This window comes from Dromaius novaehollandiae, chromosome 1 (assembly GCF_036370855.1).
Source record: "Dromaius novaehollandiae isolate bDroNov1 chromosome 1, bDroNov1.hap1, whole genome shotgun sequence".
Taxonomy (NCBI): Eukaryota; Metazoa; Chordata; class Aves; order Casuariiformes; family Dromaiidae; genus Dromaius; species Dromaius novaehollandiae.
Window position 1 is genome coordinate 23679195 of NC_088098.1, and position 15805 is coordinate 23694999.

General features: G+C 41.8%; 2 protein-coding genes and 1 long non-coding RNA gene across 14 annotated transcripts in view; 2 read left to right on the plus strand and 1 right to left on the minus strand.

Annotated features, from left to right (window-relative positions):
* The window catches only part of ANKRD26 (ankyrin repeat domain containing 26), a 65786-nt gene extending 63408 nt beyond the window's left edge, over positions 1-2378 (plus strand). For all 11 annotated transcript variants that reach the window (XM_026097335.2, XM_026097336.2, XM_026097340.2 and 8 more), the window contains one exon: positions 1016-2378. In XM_026097335.2, coding sequence (XP_025953120.2) covers positions 1016-1164 — 149 coding nt within the window. In that variant the 3' untranslated portion in view covers positions 1165-2378. The remainder of the gene's footprint in view (positions 1-1015) is intronic.
* A 4011-nt stretch (positions 2379-6389) lies between these two features.
* LOC135327588 (uncharacterized) lies at positions 6390-11601 on the plus strand. Of its 2 annotated transcripts, none has more exons than XR_010387914.1 (2): positions 6390-6548; positions 8926-11601. It is a non-coding gene; the product is annotated as an uncharacterized LOC135327588 (long non-coding RNA). The 2 variants fall into 2 exon arrangements; XR_010387916.1 differs by having other exon boundaries at positions 6390-6540.
* Positions 11514-15069, minus strand: LSM8 (LSM8 homolog, U6 small nuclear RNA associated). The gene is made up of 4 exons (XM_026097361.2): positions 14918-15069; positions 13908-13948; positions 13205-13332; positions 11514-11769 (listed from the first exon to the last, which is right to left on the minus strand). Exons 1-4 carry the CDS (start codon positions 14946-14948, stop codon positions 11679-11681), a joined length of 291 nt encoding a protein of 96 aa, XP_025953146.1. The 5' UTR covers positions 14949-15069; the 3' UTR covers positions 11514-11678.
* Between the last annotated feature and the right edge of the window lie 736 nt (positions 15070-15805).

Genomic DNA, 15805 nt, shown 5'->3' on the forward strand with positions numbered 1-15805 from the left:
ATCAGTAACAAAAGATATCTTTTTGTAGAAAAAGATCACTTAGCAGTTTTTAAGAAAACGTAGAATGATTTGATTGCTTATAATATACAGCATAAGCGTAACATATGGGTCCTATAATATGAAGCCAGGCTTCCATAGCGTAATCTCACCTTTTCACGATAATTGTTCCTCCAGAGTCACAGCTTTGCAGTGACTGGGTCTGTTTCAAAGCAGGTAGCCCCGGAGAGCATTTACTTCTATTCCAGTAGTCGTCAATCCCCCAGCAAGTGGCCAGCTGTTTCTTTATAGCTCTTTCCATTTGCTTGGACGGACACAAATCTGTTGCATTGAATCTGTTTGCATTTTGAATGTAATTATATGCCTAGTAGGAATAGTGTTACTTGTTTGGTTTTGAGACTTTATGTGAATATGGTGGCTGGAGAAAGACAGCAAATGTTTTATTTTTTTTGCTTTCATTCAGTATGTGCTTTCATGGAAGGAAGTGTTTTGACAGGGCAAGCTATATAGACGCCCATCAGAGAAAGATATGTTAATATGCTGGGAGACTTGTCTTGGCCTGACTGCAATATGGTATTTGCCTCTTCAAAGGCCGATTATTTTGGATTTTATCACAGAGAATGCAGAAGCTGTTTTAAAGTGTAGTATTCCAAAAAAGAGCTGCTGTGAACTTTTAAGGAGAATGGAAAATTGAGTGTAAAGAGGTCTGCAGGGTGCTAAATTTACCACTGGTGTAAGCAGAAGTCATTTTTGAGTTTCCTGAAGACTCTTTGTGTGTAGCCTCTGGAATTTCCTTCACTAGCTTTAGCAATGTTGTTGACTAAGAATCAAACATGAAAAATCTTATTTGTTTCTTTGTGCCTGTCCTGTTGCCTGTTTGTTTCCCTTGGATGTTTTTAAATAACTCTCCAGATCTTTACCCTCTCCAGTTACCCACCTTTTTCTAGTGACTTATTTGGCCCAGTCTACTGTGAAACTAATGCATGGAATCCTATCTTCTTCCCCTCCCCTACCCCAGCCACTGCTGAACTTGAAACTGGATCTGCTGGAGCTTCCCCAATGGTATCTACTGATGGATCTTCAAAAAATGTAAATGCAGACCAGGATCCGCTTTCCAGGGCAATACAGGAGTACCGTGATGTTTTAACCAAAAATTATTTGATTTGAACAAATACTAGGGAAAGGCTGTGTAAATTATATGGTTTATTTAACATGTTAATGGTTTTCCATTAGATGGTTTAGATGTGAAAAATCTTTATTGCAGTTTGAATATAAACTCTAACTGTATTAAATGGATGTCAAGCACATTGCACTTGTCTGTAAAGAATATTGCAGGGATGTATCGTTTATTTTGTACTCACAATAAGAACCATATCTAATTTTTGTGACTAGCAGATTGACTAGTCTTAATTCCTGAGCTTGACAGAACTGCTGAAATGTCTCTTACTAGAGCAGATGCATTGTCTTGCCCCATTCATGTTCTGTGTTTTAACCAAAGCATTCCCTTTGTTCTTTTTCATCCTTTTCATTTTATGTGAATTTAAGTAATGTGCTAAGTATCAAAATAACACTAGAAACCTTAATCAGTTTTATGCCCACTACTTCTGTCCTGATGCAGTGAATATTTATGTTGATTAACTGAATGTTTCACCAGTGTTCAAGCTGGAAAATAGGGCATTTTACATTGCTGTCACCTTTATGTGCTTCAAGTTAAAAAGTTAGCTTGTAGCAGTGCCAAGAAAACTGATGTGTAGTCTTTTTGGTATGTTTGTTTCAGTATCTCATGTTGATTTTTGTATTGTATAGTGCTGCAGCTTTAGACACTTGCAGTCACTAGATGAACATCTATGCTGCACCTGAAACACTTTGTAAAGGAAAAAGGAATGTTGATATATCAACCTTCAGTTTTCTCAATATTTTCCAAAATTTATGTGACAGGATGGCTAAACTTTTTGTTGCTGCTGTAGTGGCTGATGATGTGGTGGCTGTAACCCTGGTGAAGGGCAGTCCTGTGGGGCATTTGCATCAAGAACAAGTAGGCAGTTTGACTTACCTCAGGGAGTTATGCACTGAAGATCAGTATTTGCCGTTTCATGTCTCTAGAAGTTCTTAGTGATAAGAAGATCCTAAAACGGAGGAAGAACTAATTCCAGAAAGTTAAAGAATAGTTATACCGAATTGAATGCAGACTGAAAATATTTGGTTTTACCTACCAATTCAAGGACTTAAGGTTACTAGGCAGTGAGGAAAAGCAACAAACGCTGCCATCACTCTTTGCGGCTTTTTTTTATAGTAGTGCAGAGTATTATCAACACAAAACCGTTGTATTTAATTCAAAATATTGTTCCAAATTTGTAATTAATAAATTTTGTATTCTAGTACTTGTTTTGTTTTAGCCTGTTCCTGTCTTTGCTTTCTCCCCTCCCCTACTTATGACTGTACCTTCTTACTCCCTCTGCTTGTGTCTCTTACAGAATAGTAGCTGTCGGACTGCTGCCAAAGGGGGAACGCTGGCAGGAGTCTGGCCTGTTGCTGCCTGTGGGTGCAAGGTGGGGGTCCTCTTCCGCAGTGGAGGCCGCAAGCAGGAGTGTGTTAAGACGGGGGCCTCGACTTCAGGTCTTGCTAATACTGGGGCACTTGACTCCGGCTGCCTTTCAGAACAAGGCTTCCTGTGGTCTAGGCAGAAGGGAGGGAGAGGGCTCCTGGTAGCCGTGAAAGATTGCAAAGCCCACCAGTCTGGAAGCGTATTTGGTCCATGTGGAGTCAGCAACGGGGAAAGGGAGGGGGGAAGACATTTGTCTGCCTGGCACCGTAAATGGCAAAGACAAATTCAGCTTTTGGCACTTTCTCATCTCCAAAGAGAAAGCAATGCATTTCTTAATCTCTTTGCTAAGGTATGCTAGAAAGACTTTTGGGTTAGCAGCCTTAAGATGATTACTAGATTTTTAAATTCAGTTGTAGAGAACATAGAATTCTGTTTCATAAAAAGAATGTCCTTATGCCAGTCCCTTTTCCCTTGAGCAAATGGTATAAAAGTTGTCCAGGGTTTGCTCTCTTCAGAATGTTGCATTGTATTTTAGGCACAAAAAAAGACTAGTTGTTCTTACTGTTATTCATTGGCAGAGTAGTTACATGAAAAATTAAGAGCATTTGAGCAGGGCTGCCATAGCACTAGTGTGTACACCAAGTCAGTCTTGACTTTTGAGATGTCCAGGCAGCCTCTTCTAATTCACTGCAGACCTCCGCAGCTCTAACTGCTTTGCTGTTGCTATGCAGAGAGAATGTAAATTTGGTCTTACATATATGTCTACTGACCATCTTTGTCCTGTTTTCACCTTTGCTCTCTACCTGTGGCACCTATTGCCACACTTGCTCTGAACTTGGAGACAAACTACCTTTTACTAAAATCAAACAAACAACAAATTCAATTAGCTTAAAAAGCCAATGGTAAATGCTTCTTTACTGCTGGTTGTCAGTAACAGGTGAAGGTTATTGCCTGCTAGAGAAGAACTGATAATCTGTGTTAGCAACTGACATAACAGGAGTTCGTTACTGTTACCATGAGGGTAACAGGTAAAAGACTATCTAGTCAGTTCACTAACTTCAAAGTTGATTGGGGGGGGGGGGTAAGGAGGAGTTCCTTGTACACTGTCAAAATGTGTGGCTGGTTTGTGCAGCTTTTGGATACAGCCCCAGCTACCCTGAAAGTTTGTCCTTTAACATGTTATACAGCAACACAACAGCAAGGGGTCACTCTTTCCTCCTGAAGAGCTGTATCCTGTTTTACAGAGCAGGAATCCATCCTCTATGTGGGTATGTCTCTCATAATTTCTGTCTAAGCCTCTGGACCAGTTACCTGGTATGTCAGTGCTTGATTGTATTTTATTGGGATGTAGTAGGTATGTGTTGAGATTTTTGTTCATTCTGTTCACGCAGTGCAAGCAATGCGGACAAATTGCATACGAAGAAGGGAATTTTGGCTTGTTACTGCACACCAATGCCTTTGTTCTTTGCACTCCAGAACATGGAGTTTGGCTCTGTCAGATGAAGAATGCCTTTCATGTGCAATGCTGAAAGACATGAGACTTAGCACAAGCAAATGCAGCATGTGAAAGAAACACAAGTGAAGATGTGTCCCACCACAGAACCAAATCTCTTCAACTCTGCTTGTTCAGGGACATCTTTCTCTAATCTATGTTTTAGTTGCTTCCATATCCATCACAACTTCACCTCCAGAGCAGGGAACCAAGAACTTGGTAAATTTTTCAAATGTTTTTCAAGTTTCAAGGTAGCTTAGCACAGACCTGAGAGGTTAAACCAGGGTGGAAGAACACTGCTTTCACTGGGTCATACAGTTCTCTTCCACAAAAGGAGCTACTTCATTTTCCATACTTTGGGAAATATTCTTGTCCTTAAGACCATACATCTACTTGTTTACGGTATGCCAGTCTACCTATGCCCTGGCAGTATCTTTTACTGTCAGCATTCTCCTTTGTAATGAAACAAAGAAAGGTATTCCACTAGTCACTTCTTTTCCAGCTGTCATGGCCAGATCTAATGAAGAGTCAAGATCACCAGACAAGTTCGCGGTGATAAGGCAGATCCACAGATCCAGGTCAGGATCAGGACCAGTGATCACCAGGCAGGTCTGTGGTGATGGGGCAGGGCTGAGGTCAAGCCAGGTTCCAGAGCCCTGATCTTCACAGATTGGAGGGTCTGGATCAAGGCAGTGCATGGCCAGGTACGGGTATGGCTGAGACAGTGCTGCAGGTGCATACACCATACCAGAGCTCAGGCAGGGGCTGAAGGCTGTTACTTGAGTTGTGCTGTTGGTAGTGAAATGCTGCTGGCACCCAGCAGACAGTCTCTTACTGGGAAATTGTTTTTATAAAAAAATATTTTTCATAAGCAGAGAAACAGTGAAAAGGCAACAAAGGTGATAAAATTAGTCTTTCCCTTCTGCCCGGCATGTGTTACTAGAAAGACTATTGTCACCACGCAGTCTGATTTCCTGCTGAAGCACTGGCTTCCCTGAGACAGGAGTTGGTTTCTTCTTTACAGCCTCTCTCTGCTCTGTGCCCTGGGTCATTTGGCTCTCAATTGCTTTGACAAATGAGACAGATAACTTGCTAATAGGTGTTTAAGGAGCTTTTTAAAGCTACTGTATTTCTCATTGTCATTTGTCATTTTTGTCCTTGGAAATGCTTTGGCATGCCTTGTCCAGTCCTATTTCCCCCCCCCCCCTCCAAAGTAGGGCAGGTGAGCTACATGATTGGCTTGTGTTGGTTAAATATTCCCTATATCAGTGGTTTTGTTTAAAGCATTTGCTTTACCATGCTGAATAGGAAAGGACCACTTTGTCAAGAGTCCAGCCACTCACAGGTGGAGGTGTTCATATATGAGAGGTCTGGTTCATAAATGCTCACAGCAGAATAGCTGCCCTGCCTGCAAACACAGTCACAAAAGGCTCCTCCCCAGCAAATAACCAAGCACAGAACTGTGACTGAAAGGGAGAGTCACTACTATCACGTGTTGCAACAGCAAGCAGGAGAGAGTGGGGACATCATCAGTGGCGCAGGTTACAGAGGTAGCAGGGGTTTATGAAATACAGGTCCTGGAAAACAGAGCTTATCTGGCACTACAGAGAAGGGTAAGAAGCTTCTTAGATGATCCCTGCCCTCTGATTTGAGGTGAGAAATGTCCTCAGTGCTCAAAGCCAGCAATTGGCTTAACTTGGTGTGAGAGCAGGGACGTGGGTCAGGCACTTCAGTGCCTGCACTGCCGGCAGGCACAGCAGCACGTGTGTGCTGTCCCTAGCTATGGCCAATCTCTCACTCTTCCGACGAAGCTGAAAAAACAAACTGCTGAAGCCAAGTGATATATTGAGGAGGAGGGGGAAAAAAAAGGCCCTTTTCTTCTCACTGGTGATGTGAGGCATAGTTTTATTATAAAGCTGGACCAACAGTGAATTGGCTTTCAGTTCTCAACTTCACCAACTCATCAAGTAGCCAAGCATTCCTGTCATAATCCTAATTTCTTATTGCCAGGAAGTCTTCTGTTTAGGTGCAGTCTCTTCTGTAAGAGGAAAGAGCACCTCTTCAGCCCTTGTTCTTCCTTTTATTTGGAGGAGGCCAGGAGCCAACAGAAGATGTTCTTCAGGTCCCCTTACAGATGGGGGTTACTGCCTGGGGGTTGGGACACATGACTCAGTGCTGGGGAAGAGCATTTGGGGATTGCACAAAGCTCATTATGGGGAGTTGAAGGGAGGAACCAAAGGCAGGGACAGGGAGGGGATCAGGGTGGTTTGGGGAGGAACAAGCATGGGAAAATAGAGGGATAAGGGGATAAAAGGGGCTGCTTGCATATAAACAGGCTGCTGGTCAGGATGCTTGCCTGGCTGAGCCCTGCACCTGATTGGTGCCATCTGTCCCGTTTTCTCATTCAACTTGGTTTCTACCTCTTTCCCTAGGTGTGGGGCTGTCCCCTGTGTGTGCAGGGCTGTGGCTGGAGGGCTGAGTGCCAGCAGCTGGAGACAGCCCTTGGGTGAGCAGGTCTGTGTGTCTGTGTTGGCAGCAACAGGGGTGAGCAGAGGGGTGCGAGTGAGCGTGTTGATTGCTAGCAACCATCAGGCTGGCCCAGCCAGCAAGGAGGTGAAGTGGCTGAGGAGCCAGGGGTTTGTGTGTCTGGGAGTGAAACAACTGGAAAACACTGTAAAACCTTTCACCTGTAAAACCCCATAGAGCTGACACGATGACCTTTGGCTGATGCAATTTCATATGCCTTGTGGCTGTCTAGCGTCTGTGAACTTAATGTTGCCATTTGCTTACTAACATCTTTTAACTTCTGAAACAGATTAAGCAAAGCAGACTGCTTAAAGAAACAGCTGTATGAAGGACTCTTAATCTGTTTAAAATTATGGTGTCTTCTGAAACTCTTCAGCTTCCTCCATGCTGGGATTTAAGGCAGCAGCTGGTCGAATGTTACTCCTCCAAATATGCCATGATGAAATGTACTTCCCTCTTACTATTACAATGAGGTTGATGATTTTAGATTATGCATTTATATGAAAAAAGTACCTTCCTCAGCAGCAAGAGTGATTACTATGGAATCCTTCCAGAGCTTATGAACTGGCTTTCTAGCACACTTGTACTCCAAACAGTCACCCTTGCCTATGATTTATTTTGACATCTTTTTCAACCTGGAAGGAACCATCTGCCTTGAACAGAGGCTGACAGGCTAGGCTTTTTGTCAGCTTCCTCTTGCTTTGAAGCTCTAGCCCTACTTTATCCTCTAGTCCCAATTTCTTCAGAGCCTTTCAAATATGTCCCTTTTCTTAGTACAGCAAGTTAGAGAAGACCATGAAAACCATCATTACGATAGATCTCTTTTAAAGGGCAGTCAGAAGCAGGCCAGCAGACCATACAGGTGCTGGGAGGTATCATTATGAAGGGACAAACCACTGGTCCCTGCAGCCACTTTTAATCTGCTGGTCATACTACTGTACAACTGTGCACGTATTTCAATGTCACAATCCCTCATATTGTAAACACAAAAATCTAAATTTTCTTATTCTTCCCATTTGCATCTCTTCTAATGGCTGTAGAATTTGTAAGATATGGATTCTGTACCCCTTAATCTTTAATTTAGAAAAGACTCCTAGGAGAAGGGATTGACAGTCCTGGAAACTAGTAAAATTCAACTAGCTGGGCTCACAATCCTGCAAACTAGTAAGACTCAACTAGCCAGGCTCAACAGGAGGTGAAGATTGGGACGCAGCATTGCTCTGGACACCTCTGTGTGATGAGAAAGGAGTATTAACAGCAGGATAGTCTGGCAATTCCCTTTCACCCAAGGGCCATTCTGCAAGCATCTGCTAGGAAGTCACATTCTGGCTGCTCTTTGCTGTTGACACTCGGAAAAAGACGAACAGAAATAAACTCCAAACTACTGACATACGTGATGTGGTTATATAGCATCATACATGTCTTACCCACTCTTAAAATGGTGCCACTCCCAAATTGATGCCCATCTTTCCTGCTGCTTTCTGCACTGGCTGGATTGCTGAAAAATGGTGGAATCAGAAGTTAGAGCATAAAAATCATAAGCACTGGACCAATGTTATAAACTATGCAAGATGCTAACCTGGAACCTATCCCTTTGCCCAAATAACAATGACTTAAATTATAATAATAGCTAACTATATGAAATATTTTAATTGTTCTGTTCTCCTCAGAGACTGTTTCCACTCTGAGCCTGAAAATGTTAATTGAATGTGAGCTGTGAACTGTACTGTGAAACAGTCTTGCAAATCAAGAGTGCAATTTCAGAGCACAATCTTATCCCATTATAATTACACAAAAGAATCTTAAGCCTGCCTGTTCAGAGGCCTTGATCATTTGCACTTCCTCAGTTCCAGCTGCAATTATGCCTGACGCTTGTATCCCGGATGAGTTTAAGACAAGCGGTATAAGAAACATGGCAGAAAGTGAGAAGGCTGCTTCCGTTCAGTTAATGAAGTGAACACTTTCTCATATTTTGCACTTGTAGTTTAATCATTGAAATCATTGTGTGCTTTCACTGCTAATGATCTGATTGTTAGGAGAAAGGTGGGTCCCAGTCCTATTGACTGTTGACATCTTAATGTCCTCTGCTTTTGAAATCCAGTTCCAAACTAGCTGAAGTCCTAGTGTGCAGTGTTTCCTCTGCAGCACCATGTTTTCAATCGACATCAGCTCCTTAACCATAATCGCTTCCTGCCTTGGCTTCTGCTCAGCACTGCAACTCACTAAGAACTGAACTCCCGTAGATGAAATGCTACCTAGCTGTTACTGTATATATAGTTGCATGATTTTTGTTGATCCTTGTTGTTATGAATACAATTTTGAACAAATGAGCAAGGCAAATGACTTGAGGATCTCTCTTCTGTAGCTGAAGACACTAGCTCATCTGCACGTTCCATCAGTGCAATACCCTGCTGGTGCTTACCAGGCAACAACAGCTGCTCTGGTCAGACAGCTTGCAGGAGCATCACAGCATTCATCTGCATACAGCTTGCCACCTGCATCACAAGCAGAGCTGAAGCTGGAAATCATACAAGTGAGAATTCCTAACCATCTGAGCACAAAAATCCAAAATAAGAACTGTAATGAGTAAGTATTTGGGGGATAGGAACCTTCTGTGTGACATTCCAGTGCCTTAAAACGTTTTGAGTAGAGAATGCTTTTTCATAATTTCTCAGTTTACCTGATAAGACATGCACAATAACTGCATCTATGTTAAACAGCACTTAACCTATGATCAGTGCTCCTGTAAAACCCAACTTTGCTAGTATTTAACAGGTTTCTATCCTGATTCCTTCTATTTTATGATAGATTTCACCACTTTAAATCCTGGTTCTTTAATTTCTCCACCTGTATAATTTTCACACTGGTTTCCATGCAGTGCACCAGCATCATCACTGCTGTTGATGTGGAAAAATATTCACTGAATTCAAAATAAGAAAAATCAGAGGTATAAAACAAAGGATAACCAGAGGGGAAAAAGACAAACCAAACCCACTATCATGAATGGCATTTTGATGGACAAAACCACTGGTGCATGCCCTGGGCCTCTACGTGCACTTATGTTCCCTCAAGTAATGAAAAACATCTGGTCTATTGCTTTTCCCATCGAAGACTACTACCCACAGGGAAGATCAGAGTGGAGTGAAACATCCTGTCATTAGGTGGCAGTTACTCATGTAAGGCTGCGTGGCCTCAGCACATTTACTTAATGCGAGTTCCTGGAACATGCTGTAAGGCTTGAGGAAGGAAGACATTACCGCTTAGATAAGGTCAGGCCTGAAATTTTCTTGGCAAAATCTGTATACTATTTTGTTTTCAGCTTTGATTTCTACTTTCATCATTGGAGCTTTTATTTTCTTCAGGGAAGATGCAGCTACTAGAAGACATATCCACATTTCTATATTTACTGTAAAAAGTCCTCTGAAAAGGAACATAGCATGCTGGAAGAGGGTAGAGGTGTGAGGGGTAGCATTTTGCTTTATTTTCCCTTTATTAATACAATTCAATTTCTGTATCTTCTTTTCTCTTGTGCTGATATTGTTTCAGTAGCAAAAAAATTTTTTGTTACACAGTAGTTTGTTGACTGTCAGTTTCATCAAACCGATCAATTCTTTTGATATAAGGAATTACACAATCATTAGACTTTAATGACTTTCAGTAATTACAGACGAACCCTGATTTGTCTTATCCAATGTCTGTTCAGCCATTCCCTGGAAAAATGGGGAGAGATAGCTACCAGACATTCCTTTACTAGGTCACAAGACCAATAAAGAAGAAAAAGGTTTTGCTTGGCCTCACATACACACCAACAATCTCTAAGAACAAGCTGGAAGTTACAAGAACGTGAGAGCACCAAATTTCTGGAGAACAAACATCTTCAGCTCAATGTATTTGGATTCCAGCCAGTGAATTTGCAAGGAAAAGCTCCAAAACCTATTTAACATTAAAATCAATTTAAAAACCCATAAACATGCATTTTAAACTATTTTATGTTTTGAAGAGCGTATTTGTATACGGAGAGAAAAGATAAAAACCTGCTGCCATATGAAAGGGCATGAAAAACAACTTTGTGCAATAGTATCAACTTCCTCTCACTGCCAAATCAGTATTTCTGGTGGACAGTGAATATGATGTAGTCAAAAATGTAATATACTGTGCAGAGTTGGTCCCACTTAACTCAGTTGTTGCCTATATATAGAGAAGATCTGTTCTAGTATGTGTATTCCTTATTTTCAATATTAAGGCAAATTTCATTCAAAAGAAATATTTTATCTATTCAAAATACTCCTGTGTCTTCTAAACTACACTTTAGCAAAAAAGGGTTACACATTAGCAGAAACACAATTTGTTCACTTTCTACATATCTTACCCAAATTTTGAGCAATACCACAGCTGCTGAGGGGAGAAGATACAGAATGAGTTACTCTAGACTTTAATGGGCTTTGATTTAACACGTTTGGTTAATGATCCATTTCCTGTTCAAAACTTTTTTTTCCTGCAGACATCAAGAAACTAAGAATTCCTGCAACTCTGATACAGTTTGTGAGATTAGAGAAGTGTTTCATAAACAACAAAAACAACCAATTACATAAGTGTCGTTAATTTGACTGTGAAAACTTGCAACATTCTTTCTGCACTACACAGAAATCACAAAGATCATTTTAACTTACAGTCAGAACTACATTTGTTCAATAGCTCTACTACTAGTAATACCCTACATTAAAAAAAAAAAGCATTAGTGATTGTTAAATTGACTGTTATACAATCTGCCCCAAAATAACTGGTGTTAAAACAAAACATTGGTTTACCTTTAGGAATGAGATTTCTACTTTAAGAATGAAATATATATAAACAATATCAGGACTATCAGTGAAATTGCCTGCATTTCTCAGTACATACTTTACAGTGAAGTTATGTAGCATGAAACCCCAAAGTAAATCCAATGAAAAAAAGTCTTAGTAAAACATAGAAATTTTAATTTACATGTCAAACTATAACATATTCATAATAAAAAACTGGTGATTAAACAAATTACACACAATTTGTAAAAAACTGTCCATGCTGTTTAAATAGGTCTGTACAACCAAAGATTTACAGAGTCCTTGTGCATTTTTTCCTTTAATGCACAACCGAGTTCAAAGGTTCTGCACGAATATTCCCCAAGTCAAGAGCTGAATCTGTCTCTTCATCAATTTCACCAATGACAGCACTGTAATAAAAAAAACAGATTACCAATTGTTGAAATCCCCTGGTGCAAATCTGGGAAGCCAAAATGAACTTGCTAGTTGAGACTTTTTTTAAAAAACAAAATTTTATTTTAAACCTCTATTATTTGAACTTCAGATGCTGATGGTTATAAGTACAGTCTAATGGTTGTAATAGTGTTTTATTTGATATAGGTTATAAGAACCAAATACTACTAAACTGTTTTAGGCTAGTCTTTGAAACAAAAGCTGGAAATCTTTTAGCAAGAGCATAGTTCTGCTAATAGTCTTTTCACTTGCCACATTTGAATTTTTTGATTGATGGTACATATTTTACTACAAGCTTTTTGTACATGCCTTTGACACACAATGGAATTCTGGAAAACATTCTACCCCTTAAACCCCTTTTTTATTTATTTTTCTTTATTTCTCAGAGTCCCCTTTTTTGAAGTTAGTTTCCTCCAGAAAAGCACTCCAATCTACCCCTTTTCTCAGTCACATTAGATAAACGTATCTTGATAAAAATGTAAGTCTTGTCATTTCTTTATTGAGAAATATCCATCAGAATTAGAAGACCAAAATGCTTATCCAGGCTCTAATGTTGATTGCTCCAACATCCTTTTTTTCTTGGTTTTGATAAAAAATAATCTCACTTCATTACCATCCGTTTCAGAATGCTGCTGCAAAAATCATCTTCCTAGCAGGCCATTTTACCAGGCCTTCTTTCCACTTCTTTTGTAATCCTCCCATCTCTGTTTGACACATCAGCTGTTCTTCTCTCTTTTTCTCTGCTTTCAATGAACTTTTAGCCTCATTCTGTAATGGCATTTGATATCACGTATCAACTCCCACCCTCGATCAGCAACTACATCAGCTTCCACTGTCCTGTTGCTACACTGTCAAGCCAGCACCTTCAAGCATTTTCCAGATTACAAAGTAATCTCTACGAACATCTTATCTTAACTCTCCCTCATTATGCCTAAAAAAAACCCATTAAAAGTTAACCTGGTATACCCAGATTGCTGACTGGTTGCATGTAAATACTATCTCATCGTTTCTTCATTCTTCCATCTTCTACTCCATCTGTACATTCCCCTATTCACAGATTGGGATAAATAACATCTGTAGAATGACTGAAGCAAGGAAAATGCTCTGAGCTTTATACTGACCCTTCCTGGATTGCTATCAGTACATGAGCTTGTTAATTTACAGCTCAGTTAATCCAGGTCAGCAATATCTTAACGTTACAATGCTATCATTTTTGTAACAGCAACACAGATATTACTTCATTTGCCTCAGCTTTGATAGCTTTATCTGTGCTATCTGCAGACACAAAGATGTAAGATGTCTTGGGTTATCAAGATGCATACAGATACACAATTGTATCTATAAACTGTACTCCTAATTAAATTGCTTTAAATATGAATATGCTATACTTACACGTTATCACCTCTTACAATGTACAATCCCAGTACAACCTGTTCCACTCCTTGTGAAGAACTGAACACTCGTTCATGGCTTTCATCCAAAATCAAATTAATGGTCTGATCAAAACCTTTGAGAGTTCCCTGAAAAGGCACATAAAAATTAAGCGCTTCAATTACCTTTCAAATTTATCCTCTTTGCTCTCAAGGGTATCTCAAAAAGTAAGGTGGCACTACTAAGGTACTACGGAACAGGTGCTTTGTTTCAGGTTTATTTTCAGGCTTAAATATATACAGCTGGAGAACAAAACTTTAAAAGTAGTAATCAATTTAGGAAGACTATCTAATATTTACTACTGAGTGTTCATACTAACAGCTACTGTAATCTTTAGTATTAGGAGAAAAACAGTTTCCTCTGTGCCCATGATGGCTCTCTAGACAGTTAATTGTACTATTTCCACAGTATTTTAGTCTGTCTTGTATGGAAATTTCAGGAAAACAAATGAAAAAAACAAAGAACAGAAAAATTAGATTTTTGTACTCAACAGTACTGAAATCATTTTTAAGGAGCAATTTTCATTGGTGATTCTGTAAAGAAGATTGGCTTTTTTTGACAGAAAAGTTCAAAAGGAAGAATTTCTGTGCCACTTCAATGTATTTATTCCCAAGAAAGAATCTTTATGGGGGAACAACAAGATGCAAAAAAGTACAAGTCTCACCACAATCATTCTTCCATCAGAAGTAATTACTGCAACAGTACCTGGTATTCATTAAGGAAATGTTTTGAGACATCTGAAACAGAACCACTACAACTTTCTGAAACAGCCATAGTGCAAGCTTTACTAGGAACTAGAAGAGCTTATAAGAACAAAAGACAAGCAGCACTGTTGATAGCAACATTTGACAACAGACAAGCTCTCTTTATTACACCAATTAGCATCAAAGTTTCACTTTAGCCTGAACATGGAGTCTTAAGTAAACATGATCATCATTAAAAGCCTCTACACTACTACATCTCTCCTGTTACTCAGCGTACTGCCCCAAAGCAGAGCAACAAACTATCAAATGTTAAGTGTATAACAAACTGTTTTTTAAACAAGATGGACTGCCACTTCAAGCCACGTCCTTAAAAACAGCTTAGCAGTGGGGACCTCCGGTCCGGTTCTACCTCTCCTCACTCTGAAGCTCCAACTACCCAATTTAATGATTACATCCTCATCGATCTGAGTGATTATGGGTTAGTACTCTTGTATTTGCAAATTACTTGAAAATAGCAGTAAGTTACTAAGAGTACCGAAACCTAGCAAGAAAATGCTTCCAAGACCGCCAGCCCACAGCTTCTGAGTGAACGGCGTAAAGCTGATGGCTAAGTAGATGTTAAGAGCCCAGGTCCGTTGTCTGCCTGCCTCATCGCGGCAGCATCGACGAGGCCCGAGCGCGCAGCGCTGCGGAAACCCTGCCCGCAGCACCAAGAGGCAGCGCTGTTCTCTCGGTCCCGGCCAGCCTCCGAGCCAACCCCACGGAAAGAGAAACCGAGCCGGCGGGGAAGGCCCGACGCAACGCGGCCGCCCGGGGGAGCGGCCCCCTGGAGGCCAGAGGCCGCGACCTTCTCTCAGCTGCCTGCCCCGGGCTGGGCAACGCCTCGCAGGCCGCACCCGCCGCCCGCAGCGCCCCCAGCCCCGCGCGCGGCGGGAAGGCCCGTCGCCCCGCCCGGCCGCCCCAAGGATACGGTTGATGTAGTTCTCCAACGCCGAGGTCATGGCGGCGGCTCCCGCGCTTTGTCTCGCACCGGCCCCCGCAGCCACCTCCCCCGAGACTGGCGGCGCCCACTTCCGGCGCGCGCCGCTGACGCGCGACTCCGCGCGCAGGCGCGCAACGCCCGCGGAGGAACAGGAGGAGGTGCCGGGAGGCCGCCAGAGCCGCTGCGCATGCGCGGCGCGACGGCTGGCCGCATTTCAAACGGCGCAACTGGTTCCCGCGCTCACGCCGCTTCAGCGCGCGGAGCACCCGTAGCTGCGCATGTGCAGAGAGGCGGGGGGCAGGGAGGTCCTGGTGGGGCGTACCAAGTAACAGCGACGGAGGGCCGTGTCGCCCCCTTCACGGCACATGGCACCCTCCGTAGGGGCGCCTGCGGGCGGAGGGGAGTAGGAGGCGCAGGCGCAGTGGCCGCGATCCCGTGGCGGCAGGGATATGGCATCAACCTGTGCGAGCGTGGAGCCGTCCGGCCGCCTCTCTTTTAAGTGGAGACTGTGCTGCTGCTTTGAAGAGAGACAGCGGTTCACATTTCTCCATCCTGGCAAAATTTTGCATGTTTTAAAAAGGCGTGCGAAGATCAAGTAAATTGTGATTTTTATGCAGGAGTTTGGATTTTATAATTTCAGTAATCTCTTTCCACCTTAATCTGTAAACCTGCGAATGGCAGGTATGAGTATCTTGAAGGACTCATACCATTTGGCTCTTGTGTCGCTTTACCTTTTGCTAGTGTTCCTCCCTTTCTCTTCTGCTGGCACATTATTTCTTCTGATTTCACCCTGATTATAACTGCCTTCCCTGCTTCCTCGTCAGTCGTAGTAATTGTACACTGTTTCCTCAGCCTGTTCAAAAGTCCTGTGAAATA